Source organism: Bos javanicus, chromosome 25 (genome assembly GCF_032452875.1).
Source record: "Bos javanicus breed banteng chromosome 25, ARS-OSU_banteng_1.0, whole genome shotgun sequence".
NCBI classification, from domain to species: Eukaryota; Metazoa; Chordata; class Mammalia; order Artiodactyla; family Bovidae; genus Bos; species Bos javanicus.
Genome location: NC_083892.1, coordinates 29,030,613 through 29,052,997, shown reverse-complemented (window position 1 = coordinate 29,052,997; position 22,385 = coordinate 29,030,613). Strand labels below are relative to the sequence as shown.

The 22,385-nt window shown below is 47.9% G+C and overlaps 1 protein-coding gene across 4 annotated transcripts in view; it reads right to left on the bottom strand.

Annotated features, from left to right (window-relative positions):
• Positions 1–13,491: 13,491 nt before the first annotated feature.
• The window catches only part of CALN1 (calneuron 1), a 536,579-nt gene continuing 527,685 nt past the window's right edge, over positions 13,492–22,385 (bottom strand). For all 4 annotated transcript variants that reach the window (XM_061401834.1, XM_061401835.1, XM_061401836.1 and 1 more), the window contains one exon: positions 13,492–21,007. In XM_061401834.1, the coding sequence (XP_061257818.1) occupies positions 20,880–21,007 (128 nt within the window). In that variant the 3' untranslated portion in view covers positions 13,492–20,879. The remainder of the gene's footprint in view (positions 21,008–22,385) is intronic.

The window sequence follows — 22,385 nt, the reverse complement described above, 5'->3', positions numbered from 1 at the left end:
TCACCTTGGTGCCAACCAGTGCCTCGTCCACCCAGTGCCTCTCCACTGCCTTCTCAGAACTTCTAGAGGGAGTCTTGGTGGAGGAGCAAGCAGAGTGACCCCTCCCAGCCTGGTCTCTGCCATGGATTCCCCAACCTGCCCTTCTCTGAGCCTCAGTTTCCCCCACCTGCCAAAAAGTTTCTGCTGATTTCTAGAGTCCCTTTCTGCTAACATTTCAGGCAGTCAAATGGTCCATGTTCTCAGCCTTCCTTGGTTCAGATGAAAACTCCCTGGGAAGCTTTAAAATCTTATGGCCTGGGTACTTCCCCCTCTTCCCCAACCCACCGCCTTTCTGATGTAACTGGTCTGAGGAAGAGTGCAGCATCCATACATTTTCAGAGTTCCTCGGATGCTTTGAGTGTGCAGCCAGGACCGGGAAACCTCTGGCATCTAATTCCTGCTAAGAAATGTCTGCATTCTCATAGGAGACTCCTCTAAAATCACTGTGGACGGTAACTGTAGTCATGAAATTAGAAGATGCTTGCTTCTTGGAAGAAAAGCTATGACAAACCCAGACAGTGTATTAAAAAGCAAAGACATCACTTTGCCCACAAAGTATAGTCAAAGCTATGGTCTTTTCAGTAATCATATACGGTTGTGAGAGTTTGATAATAAAGAAGGCAGAACGCTGAAGAATTGAAACATGCTTTTGAAACATGGTGCTGGAGAAGACTGTTGAAGAGTCCCTTAGACTGTAAGGAGATCAAACCAGTCAGTCCTAAAGGAAATCAAGTGTAAACACTCATTGGAAGGACTAAGGCTGAAGCCAAAGCTCCAGTACTTTGGTCACCTAATGTGAAGAGCCGACTCATTGGAAAAGATCCTGATCTGGGAAAGATTGAGGGCAGAAGGAGAAGGGGACAACAGAGGATGAGATGGTTGGATAGCATCACCAGTTCTATGGACATGAACTTGGGCAAACTCTGGGAGATGGTGAAGGCCTGATGCAGTCCATGGGATCGGACATGACTTAGTGACTCAACAACAACACAGAGACTCCTGGAAACAGGAAAGTCTCCACTCCACTCAGCCATAGTGGTGGAGTAACAGGCATCGTCACGGCAGGGAGTGGTATTTGGGAGCAGCCCCCTGAAAGGCTCGAGCCTGTTGAACCTCCAAAAGCTTTGGGTGGACAGCGGGCAGGACAGCAGTTTGAATATGTCATCCTGCTGGCTTTGAGTCTTCAGGATCTCTGATAAGAAATCAGCCGTTGCTGCTAAGTCGCTTCAGTCATGTCCGACTCTGTGCAACCCCATAGACTGCAGCCCACCAGGCTCCCCTGTCCCTGGGATTCTCCAGGCAAGAACACTGGAGTAGGTTGCCATTTCCTTCTCCAATAGTTTCTGCTTCCCCTGATGAGTTCAAGGAGAGAACAGTCAATGTCTCTAGGGTACAGCGTTTCTGGCTCCCTGAAAACACAGTTGTAGGAAATAGTGGCTAGTAGGGGACCCTTGTTATATACAGCCTCTGTGCTGTAAGCTGGCTGAGGAGTCTCTACCAGTTGGAGCGTGGCAGAGTCGTCATGGCCCAGAAGGTAGAATGTGAATTGATTTCATCTGTTGTATTTCTTCATTCAATCTCATTGGTTCTGTGATTATTAGAAACTTCCCTTTAAACTCTGGTTTTCAGTGCTGTATTTTTTCCACTTTTCCATCTTCATGATTATTTGAATGGAAATGGGGAGAAGGAAAATGCAGCATTATCTTTTAACCACGCTTATGACTTCTTGAGTGGCTTTGACACATGGGGTTGCAAAGAGTCAGACACGACTGAGCGACTAACACACTTGAGAAGTAACACAGCAATGAAGTAAAGAAGAACAAGGAGAAAAGAACCATGATAAGAAACTGGAAGATGGTTCCCTGTGAATAGCTGCCTTTTTTTGTTTGCTTTGTGGAATGGTGAACGGGAGGCTTGTCGGGCAGGGCCAGGTCAAATCTCTATGGGCGTCTATATCTCCTAATTGAGCTAAAATATATTTGAAAACTAAGGAACAGCCATAAAACCAGAAGACGTTCCAATTATCAAGTTGTGCTGTGAGGTCTCATGTTTTTATATCAGCTCTTCCTAAAGGTTTCTGTCATGATAGGCGAGTGCAGGGACTTCCCTGGTGGTCTAAGTGGTTAACAGTCCCCCTGTTCCACGCAGGGGACACGGGTTCAATCTCTGGTCTGGGAACTAGCATCCCACGTGCCACAGGGCAACTGAGCCCAGTGGGCACCGCAGGGCCCATGCTCTACAATGAGAGAAGCCACTGCAATGAGAAGCTCATGCATCAGAACTAGAGAAAGTGTGTGAGCCACAGCGAAGACCAAGAGCAACCAAAAGTAAATTAATTCATTAATAATAGCCAAAAAAGCCTTTTAAAAAAAAGTAGGTGTAAAATGATTCTCGGGGTCTTTAATATGCAGTTGTAGCGACAATGCTTAGGAAATGGCTCAGCGCTTACACTCTCGTAAAAATTCTGAAGTCTCCCAACTGGCGGAGAGACTAAGACAGGGGCAGCGGTCTTGCCAAAATGACTCAAACAAAGAACGTTCACTCTTTTATTTTTACCTCTGGGAAGGGAGTCCAAAGCATGTTTTCTTGTGAAAGCCAAGCAAGGGAAATTCACTCCCATGCGATGGAGATTTGATTTTCTACTTCTCGGGCAAGATAAACTCTTCTTCTGTGTGGGCTGATGCTCAGACTTTTTTTTTTTACTTGCCAACATTCTATTTGAGTTTAATAGGATAGATTACCTCGGAGCTTCCTGGAGTCAAAACAAGCAACCCGCAGTGGTTATGGAAGGCAGAGCTGTGAGACCATCCAGGAATCACAGAGGAAGCTCAAGTTAAAGAGCAAAACCGCACGAGTTCAACTTGATTTCAACCTTCCCATTTCCTGGAAATCATTTATGAAAACCCCAGTTTGGCAAGGAATCCCTTAAATAATAGAGCAAAGGTCAAGATGAGTCATGTGTGTGGCGGGACAGTGGGGTGGGGGGTCTGGGTGTGATTGACCAACCGCTTAGGTGTCTACACTGTGAAAGGGCTTCCGGGTGTCTGTGCCCTCTGTTCGCCTGAACGGAGCAGAGCAAAGCTCTGAGTGTGACCATCTGACCCCACATCCTCCACCTCTGCCTATTCAGACCCTAGGAAATCCCTGCAGTTTCTCCCCCATTTTTTTTTTTTTTTTTGGAAAGCCGTCACTGATTGCAAAGGAACAATGACAAAGTCAGCGGCAGGTTTTCTTATCATGTGGGCAATTGAGACGCCAGGCTCTGTTCCCATGGCACCAGCCTGCTTACCATAGCTCAAAGACGACTTATTCCCACCTTCTAGCCGGCCACTCACATGAAGCTGTCTCATCTTCACAATTCCTGAAGAGCCAGTGTGCACCAGGTCTACACGATACCAAAGAACTGAAAGGGAAGTGAGGAATTGCTTGACATGAGGCACGGGTACAACTCAAGGTCTGGACTGTGGAAACCACCCAAGGCAGGCTGCAGTTTTCTCTCTGGCCACAAGGTGGAGAAGGAAGGAAGAAATGGATGGGAACGGTTTGAAAACAAACTTTTCTAGTTGGGTGCCTTTCTCCTCTAGAGGAACCGACAGATCAAATGGTCGCTTGTGTTTTGTTTTGTTTTGTTTTGAGAGTTGCAAGTTAAATTTTATTTGGGGCAAAATGAGGACCGCAGCCCAGGAGACAGCATCTCAGATAGCTCTGAGAGACTGCTCCCTGCTTTGTTTTTGCAGCAAAAGTGATATAGCCCAGGTAGATCATCTGATCGTCAGTAGGATACCCTAAAGGCACCCCCAGTGAATCATGATCGGTTAATTTGTGTCTCCCCCACCCCTTCTCCAGAGAAGGCAATGGCACCCCACTCCAGTACTCTTGCCTGAAGAATCCCATGGATGGAAGAGCCTGGTGGGCTGCAGTCCATGGGGTCACACGACTGAGTGACTTCACTTTCACTTTTCACTTTCATGCATTGGAGAAGGAAATGGCAACTCACTACACTGTTCTTGCCTGGAGAATACCAGAGACGGGGGAGCCTGGTGGGCTGTGGTCTCTGGGGTCACACAGAGTCGGACACGACTGAAGAGACTTAGCAGCAGCAGCAGTACCCCTTCTCAAACCAGAAAGTTGTGTCATCCTTGAGCCATTCTCCATCACACCACACACTGAATCAGTCACTGAGTTCTACCGACTCTCTTTCCTCAATCTTTCCGGGTCCTGCCCTCTTTCTCCACTCCCACTCTCCCCTTCTGAGCTTAGGTCACCACCGTTTCTCCTCTGGATTAGTACAAAGGCTTCACAACTGGCTTCTCAGCCAAGTGGGCCAGGCCTCTGGGTCTTTGCACACGCCAACTCTCCGTGGACTTCTTTGCCCTTCAGTTCAGTCGCTCAATTGTGTTCGGCTCTTGAGACCCCATGGACTGCAGCACACCAGGCTTCCCTGTCCATCACCAACTCCCAGAGCTTCCTCAAACTCATGCCCATGGGGTCAGTGATGTCATCCAACCATCTCATCCTTTGTCGTCCCCTTCTCCTGCTGCCTTCAATCTTTCCCAGCATCAGGGTCTTTTCAAATGAGTCAGTTATTTGCATCAGATGGCCAAAGTATTGGAGTTTCAGCTTTAGCATCAGTCCTTCCAATGAATATTCAGGACTGATTTCCTTTAGGATGGACTGGTTTGATCTCCTTGCTTTCCAAGGGACTCTCAAGAGTCTTCTCCAACACCACAGTTCAAAAGCATCAATTCTTCAGTGCTCAGCTTTCTCTATGGTCCAACTCTCGCATCCATACATGACTACTGGAAAAACCATAGCTTTGACTAGAAGGGCCTTTGTTGGCAAAGTAATATCTCTGCTTTTTAATAAGCTGACCAAGTTGGTCATAGCTTTTCTTCCAAGGAGTAAGTGTCTTTTAATTTCATGGCTGCAGTCACCATCTGCAGTGATTTTGGAACCCCCAAAAATAGGCTCTCACTGTTTCCACTGTTCCCTATCTATTTGCCATGAAGTGATGGGACCAGATGCTATGATCTTAGTTTTCTGAATGTTGAGTTTTAAGCCAACTCTTTCACTCTCCTGTTTCACTTTCATCAAGAGGCCCTTTAGTTCTTCTTCACTTTCTGCCATAAGGGTGGTGTCATCTGCATATCTGAGGTTATTGATATTTCTCCCAGCAATCTTAATTCCAGCTTGTGCTTCATCTAGTCCAGCATTTCACATGATGTACTCTGCATATAAGTTAAATAAGCAGGGTGACAGTATACAGCCTTGACGTACTCCTTTCCTGATTTGGAACCAGTCTGTTGTTCCATGTCCAGTTCTAACTGTTGCTTCTTGACCTGCATACAGATTTCTCAGGAGGCAGGTCAGGTGGTCTGGTATTCCCATCTCTTTCAGAATTTTCCAGAGTTTGTTGTGATCCACCAGTCAAAGGCTTTGGCATAGTCAATAAAGCAGAAGTAGATGTTTTTCTGAAACTCTCTTCCTTTTTGATGATCCAACAGATGTTGGCAATTTGATCTCTGGTTCCTCTGCCTTTCTAAATCCAGCTTGAACTTCTGGAAGTACACGGTTCATGTACTGTTGAAGCCTGGCTTGGAGAACTTTGAGCACTATTTTGCTAGTGTGTGAGATGAGGGCAATTGTGCAGTAGTTTGAGCATTCTTTGGCATTGCCTCTCTTTGGGATTGGAATGAAAACTGACCTTTTCCAGTCCTGTGGCCACTGCTGAGTTTTCCAGATTTGTTGGCATACTGAGTGCAGCACTTTCACAGCATCATCTTTCAGGATTTGAAATAGCTCAACTGGAATTCCATCACCTCCACTAGTTTTGTTCATAGTGATGCTTCCTAAGGCCCACTGGACTTCACATTCCAGAGTGTCTGGCTCTAGCTAAGTGGTCACCTGGGTGATTATCTGGGTTGCGAAGATCTTTTTTGTATAGTTCTTCTGTGTATTCTTGCCACCTCTTCTTAATACCTTCTTCTTCTGTTAGGTCCATACCATTTCTGTCCTTTATTTGCCCATCTTTGCATGAAAAATTCCTTTGGTATCTGTAATTTTCTTGAAGAGATCTCTAGTCTTTCCCATTCTATTGTTTTTCTCTATTTCTTTGCACTGATCACTGAGGAATGTTTTCTTATCTATCCTTGCTATTATTTGGAACTCTGCATTCAAATGGGAATATCTTTCCTTTTCTCCTTTGCCTTTAGCTTCTCTTCTTTTCATAGCTGTTTGTAAGGCCTCCTCAGAGAACCATTTTGCCTTTTTCATTTCTTTTTCTTGAGGATGGTCTTGATCACTGCTTCCTGTACAATGTCAAGAACCTCCATCCATAGTTCTTCAGGCACTCTGTCTATCAGATCTAATCCCTTTAATCTATTTGTCACTTCCATTGTATAGTCATAAGGGATTTGATTTAGGTCATACCTGAATGGTCTAGTGGTTTTCCCTACTTTCTTCAATTTAAGTCTGAATTTGGCAATAAGGAGTTCATGGTCTGAGCCACAGTCAGCTCCCGGTCTTGTTTTTGTTGACTGTATAGAGCTTCTCCATCTTTGGCTGCAAAGAATATAATCAGTCTGATTTTGGTGTTGACCATCTGGTGATGTCCATGTAGAGTCTTCTCTTGTGTTGTTGGAAGAGGGTGTTTGCTATGACCAGGGCGTTCTCTTGGCAAAACTCTGTTGCCTTTGCCTTGCTTCATTCTGTACTCCAAGGCCAAATTTGCCCATTAGTCCAGGTATTTCTTGACTTCCTACATTTGCATTCCAGTCCCCTGTAATGAAAACGACATCTTTTGGGGGTGTTAGTTCTAGAAGGTCTTGTAGGTCTTCATAGAACTGTTCAACTTCTTTAGCATTACTGGTTGGGGCATAGACTTGGATTACTGTAATATCGAATGGTTTGCCTGAGATTGCATCCAAGTACTGCATTTCAGACTCTTCTGTTGACTATTATGGCTACTCCATGTCTTCTAAGGGATTCTTGCCCACAGTAGTAGATAAAATGGTCATCTGAGTTAAATTCACCCATTGCAGTCCATTTTAGTTCACTGATTCCTAAAATGTTGATGTTCACTCTTGCCATCTGTTTGACTGCTTCCAATTTGCCTCGATTCATGGACCCAACATTCCAGGTCTTTGTCCTACCCCTCCAAAAACCCCTCTACAGAGAAATACAGATAGGAATGATCAATTTCAGGAAGGTGGTCACATCAAATGAAGGAGGGGAAGGAAAAATGTTAGAACTGGGCCACACATTAGCCATATCTCTAAGGTTTTTAAAAGAGAAACAATGTCTCAGTGAAAACATTCACTGCTGTTACAGGTAGGTGATGAATGTACTGTTGTCTGTTATTTTGTGTGTTTAAGATATTTCCCCATTAGGTTTTTTTTTTTTAAGTTTTAAAATGAGCAATGCTCCCTCCTTTGTATCACTATGATCTTCTGTAGTGAATTCTTCCCTAGGCCTCTGACCCTGGGCTATAATTGCAGTCTGTCTTTTCTGCTAGACTAGAAACTTCCGGTGCTTTGTTTATGTTTCTCTTTGAATCCTACCAGTACCTGGTAGACATTTGCTAGTTTCTTAAAGGAGCATCAGGCAGATAGTGAAAGCTGGTGCGCCACAGTAGGACTGGCAGTTGAAGGCGTGATTCTGACCCCAGAGAAGAGAGAGAGTTGTATAGAGCAGTCGGCAGGACCACATTCATCCCAGCCCAGGAGGGTGGTGAGTTTGAGGCTTGATGACCTTAAGGTCCCAGCATCAAACCAAACCAAGGGGACTGATACTGTGGCTTTCAGGAAAGGTGATGGGCTTGTCTTCCTGCTGGAGGGGAGTCCGGCCCTGTGTCACCAAAGGCCAGTTGGGAGCGCCCTTAAGAAGAAACTGAAGGGGCTGAACTTGGTTCCTTTTTTAAAAAATATTTGTTTATTTGGTGGCATGGAGTCTCAGTTGTGGCACGCAGGATCTCCGTTGCACCGTGGTTTAGTTGCAGCCTGCGGGCTTCTCTCCAGCTTGGCGCACAGGCTGCCGAGCACGCAGGCTTAGTTGCGGCACCCAGGCTTAGCTGCCCTGAGGCATGTGGGATCTTAATTCCTCTACCAGGGACTGAATCCATGTCCCCTGCATTGCAAGGTGGATTCCTAACCATTGGACCACCAGGAAAGTCCCTGATCTTGGTTCTTCAAAGAGGATAAAGAATTCCTGGATTGACTGCAGAAACTAAAAGCAAATAAACCCTGTAAGGACAGGGCATACCTGATTTTGTCAGAGGCATGGGAACCAGGGGCACGAGAGGACAGGAGACAGAGGAACACAGCCAAGAGAAAAAGGGCCCGGGAACACTGAGCCACTGGCGAGTCTGAGGATCTGAACACGGTGAGCTAATCTGCTGTGTTTATTCCTTTAGCAAAGATTTGTTGAGCACCCACTATGTGATCAGTACAATGCCAGGTGCTGGGAATGCAAAGATGAGCAAAATAAACTGTGCTGTGGCTCAATAACCTTATGTTAGTGACATGACTGAAGTTATTGTCCTTCCAGAGTCACAGATAAACTGGAGTCTCTGCATAGCCTATCCCTGCCCTGTACACACAACCCCATCTCCTCCCTTCCGGTGGCACTGCAGACACCTCGAGGGCCTCCTAACCCCCACATTCTCTTTCCAGACTGAACATGTCATCCTTAGAGGAAATGGCTGGCAGAGGAACGGAGGGCTAGCCCTGGAGTGACACAGACCAAGGAAAAAGCAGTCCCCGTGGTTCCTGGACCAGAGAAACTCAAACACACGAGCCTCAGGCTGGGTCCTCTTCCTTCTGATGGGCCGGGGGAGAGCCGAGGCTGAAGGATGGGGTGCTCGTGCCTGGCCACATTGCTTCTGAGATGCAGGACTTTCTGCCTGAGGCAATCGGGAGGCCCTTGCCAGCTGTCCCAGGTGGTGACCCGAGGCTGCCAGGCCCATAGGAGGCTCAGTGCCATCCCCAGCCTTCCATCTCTGGCTTCTCTTCCTCTTTCAGAGCTGCACGTGTGCTCGCTCACTTTTTATAACAGCTTTAGAGAGATGTAATTCACACCCCAGACAATTCATTGCTTCTTTGTGCTCAGTTTTATTCTGCTCTCATCCCTGTGAATCTTAGGGGAAAGTGGGAGGGTGTCACTCATCCTGCACGCTCCACCCCCACCCCCACCCCCTGACTTCCTAGTGACAAGCCTGGCGGCCATGGCTTTGACATCAGAAAGGCACTGAGAGCCTCTGGTTTATAAGCCAATGGAGAGCAGAGGTCTCTGCAGTGCACATGGGTCTCCACTGCTGTCCTGAGGGGATGTGGGCTACACTGCAGGTGATGACCTGGGGACCAGGCCCAGGGAGTTCCTCCTGAGACCCAGGCTGGGAGCATTACTGCCGGGCCACCAAAGAACATGAGGGGGTTGGACGGCATCACCGATTCAATGGACATGAGTTTGAGCAAACTCCAGGAGATTGTGAAGGACAGGAAAACCTGGTGTGCTGCAGCCCATGGGGTCGCCAAGAGTCAGACACGACTGAGTGACTGAACAACAACCACCAGCAAAGAACTGGCTCCTGATCCTGGCTTGCTGTGTTTAGTTGCTGAGCAGACTCAAGCTCAAACCTCCCTTCCAAATATACCCAGAGGGTTCCTGAATGATCCCCACCCACAACTCTTTCTCCTGAGGTTCTGATCCCATAGATGTGCAGTGAGAGGCCCTGGCATTCCCTCATTTATAAAGCACCCAGTGAATCTGATCATAATCATAATTATATATTGATTCCACTGTCCATCATTGTGAAAAACATTGTCACTAAGAAGGAGGTGACACTGTTGAGGGAGCATCACCCTCCAAATCACCTGTAGGGCTTGTTGTTTGTTTCACCCCCAGAATCTCAGATTCCATAGTCTGGGGTGTGTAGACCTAAAAAAAATATTCACAACCTAAAATTGAGTTGTTGTTGTTTAGTCGCTAAGTCATGCCTGACTCTATTGCAGCTCCATGGACTGTGGCCCGCCAGGCTCCTCTGTTCATAGGATTTCCCAGGCAAGCATACTGGAGTCGGTCACCATTTTCTTCTCCAGGGGATCTTCCCAACCCAAGGATTGAACTCTCGTCTCCTGCATTGGCAGGCAGATTCTTTACCACTGAGCAACCAGGGAAGCCATAGTTGTGTTTTACTCTGTGGGAATTTTTAGGACTTCAAGCATGGGAGGCAGCATCTCAAGTAACCCTGAGAGAACTGCTTGGAGGAGGCTGGGGGAGAAGCCAGGTTATATAGGATTTTTGTGACAAAGGGCAGATAGTCTGAACATCAAAAGATGATTGTTAATTAAAGAAACTCAGATATTCCAAATTAAGGAATTTAGGACTTTTCTATGTATGGGAAGATGCAAGAGTTTGGGCTCACTGAAATCATTCCTTTGATAAGCTGTCTGGGGCCAGTATCCTGAGTTCCCTTAGGGCTCACAGTAGGGAGTGGCTGCAGTCTGATGGCTGTTGATGGCAGGTGTTTTTTCCTTCCCAAGTGTCTAAGGGCTCAACAGCTCACACTGGAAGGTCACAATTGCTGATGACTACGACATCCTTGTTTACTGATAAAAAAGTGAAAGTGAAAGTCACTCAGTCACGTCCAGCTCTTTGCGAACCCACAGACTATACAGTCCATGGAATTCTCCAGGCCAGAACACTGGAGTGGGTAGCCGTTCCCTTCTCCAGGGGATCTTCCCAACCCAGGGATCAAACCCAGGTCTCCCACATTGCAGGTGGATTCTTTACCAGCTGAGCCACAAGGGAAGCCCAAGAATACTGGAGTGGGTAGCCTATCCCTTCTCCAGCAGCTCTTCCCGATCCAAGAATCGAACCAGTGTCTCCTGCATTGCAGGCAGATTCTTTACCAATTGAGCTACCAGGAAAGCCCCTTGTTCACTGACAGGGCAGGAAATGTTCCACGTAGCCTGAGAATTTGCCTTTCTAGCAAGTTCCCAGGTTCTAGTTGAGGGAACACACCCTGAAGGCCGTTGTGCCGACACGTGGCACTAATAGCACAGAATCTGCCTCCCAATGCAGGAGACACAGGACAGGCGGGTTCCATCGCTGGGTCCGGAAGACCCCCTGGAGGAGAAAATGGCAACCCGCCCCAATTTGCTTGGGAAATCTCGTGGACAGAGGAGCTACAGTCCATGGGGCCGCAGAGAGCTGGACATGACCGAGCATAGAGCAGTGCTAAGAGGACTGACCTGTTTCTCTGGAAATGACCCAAATCAGAAAGAGTAGGAACCTACTGCCCTGGTGCTTCACCCTGAAGACAATCCCCTGGAGAGCAAGCATCCCTGAGCCCAGGCTGCATCCCAGAGCGATGGAATCATGGCATCTGGGGCTGGTCCCAAGACTTTGGATTTTTTTCCCCAGGCAATTCCTATGTGCAACCAGGGTTGGGAACTGCCGCCGTGTTTAAAGATCAGTTAACTTCAAATTATCTTGACAGCATAGAAAAAAAAATATGGGGACAAGGTTTATGAGAGCCAGAGTGGGGCGCCAAGCCCCAAAGCGTCTACCAGCCTGTCACCTTGGCACAGCCCTGTAGCATCAATGGTACCTTTACTTCTAATTCTAGGAAATTCAGAAGTTGAGAGTGGGGCCTTGCTGCCTCTGAGCACTGCTACAGGGCTGGAGACGTCCCAAGTCAGAAGAGTCTTCCGGCTACACACTGGCCTGTGCTTGGGGGGCTGCAGCATGGCCCCACATACAGTGGATGCCCCAGGACCTGGGGACGATTAGCCAGGGGGCTGGAGAGCAGCCGCGTCCTCTCTTGGTCCATCACCAGTGAGTGAAGCACAAGTGTACTGGGTTGAAGTAAAACCAGGGGGGTGAGTGAGAGCAACCTGGAAACATGACCTCAGTTCCTCCATCAGGGAGGCCACCCATCCTTTTTCGTTCAAGGCCAGGCAACCTGCCACAGGTAGACCTTCCAGAACTGGCAGGAGAAGCAATGGGCACGGCTTTCTAATTTTTTTTTTAAGACTTTTGACATGGACCATTTTTAAAGTCTTTTGTGAATTTGTTACAATGCTGTTTCTGCTTTTTTATGTCTTGGGTTTTTTTGGCCACAAGGCACGCAGGATCCTAGCTCCCTGACTGTGGATTGAACCTGCACCCACTGCATTGGAAGATGAAGTCCCAACTACTGAACCACCAGGGAAGTCCCGGGGCATGGCTTTCTAATTGCACACAGGGTGGCAGACATACCTTTGCTTGAAAGAAAAGCCTTTGAAATTCACTTACCTTAAAAAAAAGAAAAAGACAAAGGCATTCACTTATCACCAGAAGTATGGAAAAATCCCAATAAATTCAAAGATACTTCACCTTCTGAGGGATAGCTTTGTTTTGTCCTGGATATTATCTCTGAGCCTTCAGGCTTCATGATCTCCATGGTCATGGGTCAGACTGGAGTTCTGTTCTCAGCCCTCTGGTGAGTCTTTTGTCCTGCATGACACCCCCTCCTGGAGTACGTACCCAGGAGAATGAATATTCATCACTAACTATTCCCTTATAATAAAAAATAATTCTTAAAACCCAGATCAGAGATGATAAAAACTAAGTTATTATCTCACTGGAATTTGCCAGAGGCCCCCTTTAACAGAAGGGGTGGGGGAACATGTGCTTTTTGTAGAACACTCTATATTTAGAATTTTTAAGCAAAAAGCAAAGCTTAGTGATTTTACCTCGTTAAGTTTCCCCTGAGAAGGTATATAAGATGCAGTACTCAGAAGAGAGGACCCTGAGACACTGCGAGACTCTACTCATAGGAAACTCAAGATTTTTGACTTAAGACATTTAGGAAGATCTCCTGGAGTAGGAAATGGCAACCTACTCCAGTATTCTTGCCTGGAAAATCCCATGGACAGAGGAGCCTGGGGGGCTATAGTCCCTGGGGTCGCAAAGAGTCAGACATGACAGAGAGACTAAGCAGAGCACAGCACATTTCCTTATATATATTATAAGGGAATGTGTGGTTTCTTTTTCCTATGCCCAAGAAGCTTAACTAACATGAAAAATTCCAAATGTTTAAGCAAAAGCTAAGCAGTGCCTGAATACTAATATTGGGAAGGGCTTGGCAAATGGAATCCCAGAGGCTGACACCATTAGCTTGGGTGTCTGCAAAGTTTTCTTAATTAGACTGTCTGCTCCCCAGCCGGAAGCTGGTTCCTATTTCTCACCATATGCTCCATAATCAGCTACTGCCCCTGCTGTCAATCATTCCCCCTCCGAAGCCTCGCCAAAGACCAGATCCCCGGCAGTTTTCTTGCAGGCTTCTTGCTTCTTGGAAGCGGGTGATGTTGCTGGCCAGTCATCAGACAGATCTGGTTGCCCTTCAGGGTCATGGAAATGAATTTTATGACACTTTTGCAAATAACACCCCCAGATAACAAGCTGAATCTCTCATCAAAAGAAAAAAAAAACTTTTATTTTTTTCTATTGCATAAATAATGGTAAATTAGACTCTTTTTTTTATACAGATTATATATTTACAGACAAGTTTGGTTAGAGAAAACATCTGGTAAATATGGCAGTCAGGTTTCCTTTATACACTAAGATAACATAATAATAATATGTACTTCATGAGATCAGTAAGTTGCATGCCAAGTTAATTTATATTAGTATTTACATTTTATATAAAGATTTTCTTCTGACTAATCTGCTGACTCTCTCATTATTTAATAGCAGAAATCATCAATGAATACTGAATGGAAAAATAAAAGAGATGGAATATGAATGAGGTAAATGGGAAGATTGTGACCCAGGATTGCAGTCTTAGTGGCCTATTCTGGATAGGAGATCTGCCAAGCTCTTGTCATTCTGCTTGTAATAATCCTTATCTGTGCTCCAATTTGCATCCCGCCATTTACCACTGTGCTTTGGAAAAAAACTCACATCTCAATTCCAAGGACCCCTAGGATCACAACAACCCCAACCCCCAGCAGATGACAGCTTGCCAAACCATTCCACAGCCAGATTTGGGGGCTGATTTTCCTCCAAGGGCATTGTCTTTGGTGAGTCCTTGGACAAATAGCTTCTTCCTAGACTTCCAATTGGGAAAGAAAATCAAACCCCACTAAGAAGCCATTCAAAGACCCCCGAAGCCTGACTCCCAGATTAGAAAGAAAGCACGTTCTTTGATTTTCCTTGGAGAGAGCCGACGGCGACTTATGTCAATTTCCACCAGGAGCTCAGAGGACCCTTCCCTGGCCAATCTAGGACTTTGCAGGAAAGAGCAGTTGGGGCTCACTAGAAAAACAATGACTGGGACCTCCATTTACTTCAGGAAAAGAAAAAGAAAAAAACAGGAGAGAGACATAGGATTTTAGGTTGTCATGGGCAGAGGGCTGGAGACTTGTGTGGACCCTGTAACCGCCCTCTCTCTGCCCTTTATCCTTCATCATGGGTGGATCGCTTCTAAAGCAGGCACCTGTGCTCAGCATCACTCATCAGCCATCTAAGGAGTGTTGCTGGTGCCTGTCTCCCCAGACAGTTAATCGAATTCCTAACAATCCTCAGAGACCGTGACTCTCTTCCTTCTGCAGTGGTACGAATAATTACAAGCCACTATCACACGTACAGGAACTGCTGTTCCAAGGGTCAGAAAAATGAGTAAAGAAAGAAATGATCAAAAGTTGTGCTCTTTATACTCAGTAACTTCCAGTCAGGCTTTTTCAGATGGGGAAACTGCATCTTTTCCCGGAATCTGGCTTTGTTTTACCCTCCTTAGTCAGGAATTCTGATCCATGTGACCTGAGGTACAGTGACCCCATGCCCTTCATTTTGACCCTGGCTCAGACAGGACACAAAGCCCTTCTTGGATGCTCCCTTGAATCAGCAAGTCCTCAGGGAACAAACAAAACTTCCTGTCTACAAGACGCACTGGACATTGCATTGTTTCATCTACAGACAAAGGACACCAAAAGAGATACTTTATCACAACGGCCTCTGGGGATTTGTATTAAAAAAAAAAAAAAAGTTCTTAATACAATTCATAGGGGACATAGGGACCCTATCAAGTGTGGGAATTCACTTTGATTTGTTTCAGACAGTCACAAGAGGAGGGCTCTTCTGAGTCATCAGGTTGACCTTTCCTCTTGTTTTAGAGATGAGAAGACTGAGGCTGGGAGGGAAAACCGCTCAGAATTATCTGACCGGTGGGTGGCAGAGGCACCTGGGGCCCTGCCTCCTCTGATCTTTCTGGCTGACCGAGTTGCTTACATATCCAGTACTAATGTCTTCTCTCCTACCCTCAACAGGTCTGAGCCCAGACAGAGCACTCTGGGAAAGGCATTTTGGGGTTTGGCAAATCAGCATCCCCCAAGGAAAGGTGAGCTACCAGCCCCCTCTTGAAGCTCCCAGTGCATGTGGTTGGGATCAGGTTGGTGGGCAGCAGCCCTATGGCACTCAAGCCCATCTAGGCTCCCAGGGTAGACCAGATGTATATGGAAAATGTTCAGAGATCAGCCACAGCCACCTTTTAAAAACTTTTTCTCTCCCAGGTACAGGGATGAAGCAACATCATACTTGAATTTTGCATTCCCTGGAATATTCCTCCCTAATTATCCTGCTGCTCTACTCCCCTGGAAAATTCCAGCCTCTACTTCCGTTTCACTTGAACAATAATGTGTAACACTGCGAGAAGCATGGGTTTGAAAGCCAAGCCAGTTTTCTCAAGGAAAAGAGGCAGATGAGAGCTATGCCCAATATGGGGGGCACAGAATTGGGGGGAGGGATGTGCTCAATGGATAAGCTACCCAAGGCAGGGGCAGAAAGGCAGGATACTTGGCAAGTTTTTCCCAACTTCAGACGACTGTCTTTGGGGGACTGGCAGAACCTGATTCTTTGTGACTATATTTCAAGCCAACAATCACATTAATTTTGCCTCCAAGGCTTTTTGAGTATTGTTATCTGGTCTCTTGAGACCTTATAAAGAGGGTCCTAAACCAATATTCACTAGAAACCATGGCTATTTCAATGACTGTGGACTTAGCACAGAGCATAGGACACTAAGAGAAGTGCTTGGCTGGTCTGCACGCCTGACCTTTTCCCTCCAAACCAAGTGCCTATGTCAAGGCCACATAACGGAGGACAGTCCCCTGAGTGACTCAGTCAAAGGAAGGAAGAAGTGAAGCTGAACAGTTCTGACATTTAAATTGTCATGGAGACAGTGTCCGAAAGAGGCAGCCTGAACCCTGCTCTATTTCTCCATTGCTTTAAATAATTCAAATTGAAAACCTTAGCTGTGGAATAATGCTTCTTTTCTGTTCCTGAAGGATATTTTTCCCCTTCTGGGGGAGTAGAGGTGGTGGTGGAGGATGGCTAGAGCCGGATCTTTAGGTTATGAACTCTTCACCCTGGCGTGACTGCAGAAGAGGCCAAGGAGAAATCTGAGCTCATTTCAGATAAATGATCTCCAGGGAAGATGGCTCCACAGTCCTCCTGGCAACACAACCAGTATATTGCCCAAGTTTAGAAGCCCAAATCCATCTGTATCATCATGGTATTATAGAAAAAGGGGCCCCTTCTTTTTGCAGTCGGGTTCCAGGCCTTCTGAGTATCTTAGTGGGATAGAATGAATAACACGATCACTACAGACTTTTGGACAAATAGTCAGTGCAGTAAATGACCCAGTATGGTTTGAGGAGCAGAACTCAGTAGCTTCCATGGGGGCAGAGCACAAGAGCACAGCAGAACAGGGCTTCAAGGCGTGCAGCCACGCACGGCCACGCCAGCCGTGCTGAGGAGCTTGGGGGTCACACCCTACTTTTCTGGTCATGTCCTCTACTGTCCCAGGGAGGCTGCTAGCTATTGGTTATGAGCAAAGCTCTCTTTGATTTATGACCTGAGTCTGGACTTAAGCCGAGAGAAGGCATTTGGAATAAAGGATAAATTTCTCTCTCCCAGCTCTTCAATACATCACTTTGTGATTCTGTGGATGGGAGGTTGGGATGGGGACATGATTATCAAAATAAGCGTGCGATCTTTCATTAGGTTCTTTTGGCTTAACAGCAGACAGGAGACCATTCGTCAGGTGCAAACTGAGACAGGAAGCAGGTTTCAAGACAGAAGACATGTTGTACAAATCTTGTTCTTGGCAAATCAAACACCTAGAAACTTCTGAAACCACTGGACTGGCCGAGGACCACATGTAAACCTCAGTTCACTTTAGTTCACGTTTCTGGCTTGTGGGAAAGCTTCTCAACAGGCAAACAGATGCTTTTAAAGATGGGCTTAAAATATTTTTTGTTTTCCAGATGGCATTCCTGCCTTTTTGCCCAGATTCAGGGGGTCTTTGCTCTGGGCTCTGGGAGGTGGGGAAGGTACCACCTGGCTCCTGTTCTCCTGAGCAAATAGAAGGACAGGTCCAAACAGAAGAGACAAAGGCAGAGCTTCTTTCAGGCTAATTTCTCCCACCAGCGGGCTATGGATTCGGGGAGTCAGGATGCAAGCAGGCTGAGCCCAAGTGTTTGTTCTTTAAGGAAATGTTCCCTATTTTTGTGAGTCTTGGCACACTCAGGGTGGAATGCAAGGGTTTCCATGGCAACACCCTTTTTTTTTTTTTTTTTTTACCAGATTGGTGGTCATGTGGGACCCACGCATATGCCAGAAGCCACGGTTAATAGTTCCCGGGCTGGGTCCTGTCTGGGGGCTCTGGGAGTGATGGGAGACAGCTTCTCTGGGGATCAGGGTCTGTACCCCTTGTCTCTCACGCATATGACTCCCAAATCATCACTCGTGTGGTAGGAAGAGGTGGTATAGAGGACAAGAATGAGCCGAGCTTGGTTTGCCAGTCACTCAGCCACCCCATAGGAGATTCCTAAGTCTACTCACTGGGAGGACAGAGTAAGAGTTGAGTTACTCCCTCTCAGCTTCTGCAGAGGTCCCCTCCAGCCAGGGGCCGCATGGCACACTGGAGGACCGGGACTCCTAGAGTCTTCGTCCAGGCACCCAGGAAATCCCACAGTGTGGAAGGTGTTGACTGGCTTGAAGTATCATGAGTGTGGACAGGACTTGGAGTGGGACAGTGGGAAGCCAACATCTTATACCCAGTACCATTGACAGAGCATCCAGGCAAAGCTGCCAGGGTGCCAGCTCTTAGCACCCAGAGCCTGCAGGTTGCCACTGCCTCTGGGCTGTTTCCACACACTCAGGTCCTGGCACAGTGTGTGAGGTTACCACGGTAGGAGGTTAACTTCAAGCCCATCAAAGTCTATGGCGTCTTTCTTGCCCTCTCTCCTTAGCAACATCCTTAGAAGTCATCCTCTCTAGGACACCTTCTCCTAGATTTTCTCCTGGGTAGGATGAACTTACTTCCTGGTCACTAGGAGAGATGAAAAGGGTCCTCTTTAGGGAGAGGATGCTGAGGACTTGTTGGGAAACAGGCTGTCGGTGTCTTTCTAGATTTCCTTGCTTACACAGCAGCTAATTTCTCTAAGGTTTAACCCTCATATCCGTCAAGGTCCCTTCCCCCCAGGAGGAGGCACAAGCACTTGTACTTTCTAGAAGTACTCTTTGTTTTTTGCCCTGAAGTCCAGCATCACCTGCAGCACTGCCCTCGCATAGGGCAGGGTCCTTTAAGAGTCACCCCTGGGGTCTGGATCCAGTCTACCTGGTGTCTCTCATACCCCTTTCCCCAGGAGGACATGGCTGAGTCATTCATGGAGTCCCTTACTTAAGTCCAGTTAAAAGAGAGAGAGAAGGGGCAAACTGCTTAGGGTGGAAACTAACGGTGAACTTGCCCTGTGCATTCATATTCTGCATTTGCACCTGTTCTTGTTCTGAAGTCTGGTCCTGAGGGATGGAGGTGAGTCAGGCAAGAGGGGAGAGAGGAGAGGCAGACAGACACACAGTGTCTGGCAGGGCTGGGCGGGCAAGAGGGGTGGGCAGGTCGCTGCCTTACTTGGCCTGGATGTGGGGGACCCTGGGCATTTTTCACAGAGGGACTCACTCACAACCTCCCAGGCTCCAGGGAGCTGACTCCTGCTCCTCCCTCCATGCTATGGCTCAAACCCTATTTCTACTTGTGCTCATTTTGGATATTTGCAGTGGGGAAATTTTGAGAGCTGCTCCCGGGCTGTTGTCCAAAGTGCTTGCAGGGGTAATTTGGAAGAAGACCCCAAGCTGACAGCTTGGGTGCTCCAAGTCTGAGAAGACTGGAGGGAGAGGGCAGAAAGGGACAGGAGGCTTGAGGAGGGATTCCAAAACACACACCGTACCCCCAAAACCACTTGGTGCAGCAAAAGAGGAGTCTGGCACCTCCATACTGAATGAAAAGGGAAAAGGGACGGAGGAAAAGCTTGTAGCTCTAGGATGCAATGGAAAGAAAGAGGAGCAAGACAATCCCACCACAGAAATCAAGACCTGAGCTTGGAAACATACAAAGGGAAGTACTACTACGAAAGATTACTGGCTAATCAGACTACTCGAGCTTGGGTGAGTGACGGTGGTGGATATGGCAACTAGGAAAAGTCCGGAAATCGGAGACTTGAGATGGGGTTGGCTTCACTTCCCTTCCCCAACAGAAATGTTTTACTTGTGGAGTCGGCTGAGCTTATTAACATCTTTTCGTTTTCTCATGAAAATGAGTCAGTTGCAGAATCCAACTGCAGGACCACGTTACATGAAATACAATCGTTGGATCCTTCCATCTTTCCCGTTGGGATGGTGTTTCTCTATCTGGGAAAGACAGACTAACAAAGCAAATCTGAAGATGAGAGAAAGGCGAGCGCACAAGGACCTTGACTTACAGAGGTCTCTTACACATGGTGATGTGTTCAGACTCCATCACTCTGGACAGCTGGGGCGTGGCTTGCAACAAACACCTCCTTCACCACCAGCCGCGGCCCCTCCCCATCCCCAAACGACCCAGCCCAAGAGGCAGGGATGTGTGTCGGAGGACAGGCTACTATCAGCAGTAAAGCGATGAGGGACGATGGATGGATGTCACACCTGAAGAAGCCCGATAGATACGTCTGTCTGTGTGTCAGGTTATAGAGATGCCCACGGCTATGCTTCTCTGTCGTCTAAATGGCAGCACAGGCGGCAAAGCTGGGAGAAAGGCTCTCTGCAGATTCCAAAATGCTGGTGCGCGGTGTGCTCTAGGAACAGAAAGCCAAGTGCCGACGGAAACCGAGGGCCCCCCAACTCTGCCAACAAGAGTCCCGTAGAAAAGGCAGTAGACCGGAAGCGGAGGGGTGCACCCTGCAGACCGCTGGGCGCTGCACCCCCTTCAATGGCTTTCCCCTCACGTCTGGGTGGGGAGGGGGCTCCACTGGGTGGAGGAAGGAAGCCAGGGTGGGACAGGAACGTCCACTTCTTCAGCAACCCAGAAGTCAGCCTCTTGGGACTTGAGGGTCGCCCTGGGGTGGGGGTGGAGGTGGAGGTGGGGGGAGTCTCCAGTTGACCCCCGGGGAGAACGAAGGGGGCGCGGTGGTGGTCAGCCTCTCTCTTGCTCCCTCACACCGCCAACCTGGATTGCCATGGGAATCCCGAGATGAACGTAAAGTTTCTCTTTTCGAGGTCCTACCGGCGTTTGAAGCGGTCGTCCGGAACTCCTGGCTATTTATTGCATTTGGAAACAAGACCATTAAAGCATTGAAGACAGCCCTTTTGTGTACCTGCCAAGGGGATGGAGTGGGTTTGCCACGACACGGGGTTGCACTGCAACCTTGGGTTCTGCGCCAGACGGTGCCGCGTCTGCACCGTCCGCATCCGCTTGTGTGGAGGACGAGTCTGCCCGCGGGGCAAGCACATGCGCGGAGCCGGGAGCGCAGCTGCTGGGGAGGCGGCTACTCCATGCCGCTCCGGAGGATCTGGTTGGCCGCAATCAGCATGACGCTTATGATGAAGGCCATGGCGAAGGCGCAGATGAGGCTCTTCCGGACACAGGTCTGTCTGTTCTGCTTCTGGGAATGCACTGCGGGGAGGAGAGGAGAGAGGGGAGCAGAGGGTCAGGAGGCGGGGAGAGAGGGTGGGGAGGGGAGAGGAAAACGACACAGTGAGAAGGGGTTGGGGACCGGGCACCTCTTCCTCAACAAACCCAGGGACCAGCCCCCAGCATGAAGACTGGTCACTTCCAACAAAGCATCTCCAGGTCAGCTCTGGGAGGACACTGGGCATCCCATGTCCTGGCAGGTGGTAGGAGGTGGCAAAACTTCTAGAACAAAATCATGACAGATGTGATGTTCATTGGGAGGTACAGGCTTCTGGATGCGATAATGGAGCTACAGCAATGGAGGAAATAGGCAACCTTTTAGAGTGAGTCTCACCGAAGGCATCATTCAGGCCTGCCATGCCCGTTTTTTGCAGAGCACCAGCCTCCCATGTCTGAGGCAGCTGGTACAGACAGAACCAGGTTCCAGTGCTTCGCTACAGACTCCTTCGGGGCTGGAAGACACTTACCTTCCCTAGGATTGTTCCTAGGGTGGCTGATGGTTGAAGTGACTCTAAGCGACTTACAGCATTATGGCGAATATGCATGTCAGTGTCTCGAGAGCAGGGTTCCTGGGTGAGCAGCATGGCATCATCAGGAGCTTATTCAAATGCAAATTCTCAGGCCACCCCTGCATCCCGCAGATCTACTGAATGGGCAACTCTGGAAGTGGGTTCTTCCCAGGTGGCGCTAGTGGTAAAAGAACCCGTCTGCCAATACAGGAGACATAAGGGACTTGGTTTGATCCTTTGGTCAGGAAGATCCCCTGGAGTAGGAAATGGGAACCCACTCCAGTATTCTTGCCTGGAGAATCTCATGGACCAAGGAGCCTGGCAGGCTACAGTCTATAGAGTTGCAAAGAGTCAGATACGACTGAAGCGACTTAGCATGCATGCATGAGAGTTGGGCCAGTGATCGTCCATGTTTACCCAGGTGACCCTGCGCCTGATGAGATCTGAGACATGGGGACCATGAGCACTGTGGACAGCATGAAGCAGGGAGGCACGAACTCCTCTCAAACTCCCTGCCCCCAGATTCTGTGGCACCAGGGTCTAACCTTGGCTCCTGGGGTGGCACTCTCTTCATCTTTCTGTTGGGCGAGGTCTTGTGTCACCATTTTTATAAGACCCACAAGAAACCATTAGTTGGTCTTGATCAGGAAGCAATAACAAATATGGTTTACGAATATAGACCAGAAATAGGGAAATGGAAATAACAAGAAAGGAAAAGCTTTTTTTTTTTTTTTTCTTGGCTGCTCAGCACATGGGATCCTAGTTCCCTGACTAGGGATAGAACTCATACCCCCTGCATTGGAAGCATAGAGTCTTAACCACTGGACTGCCAGGGAAGTCCCAAGAAAGGA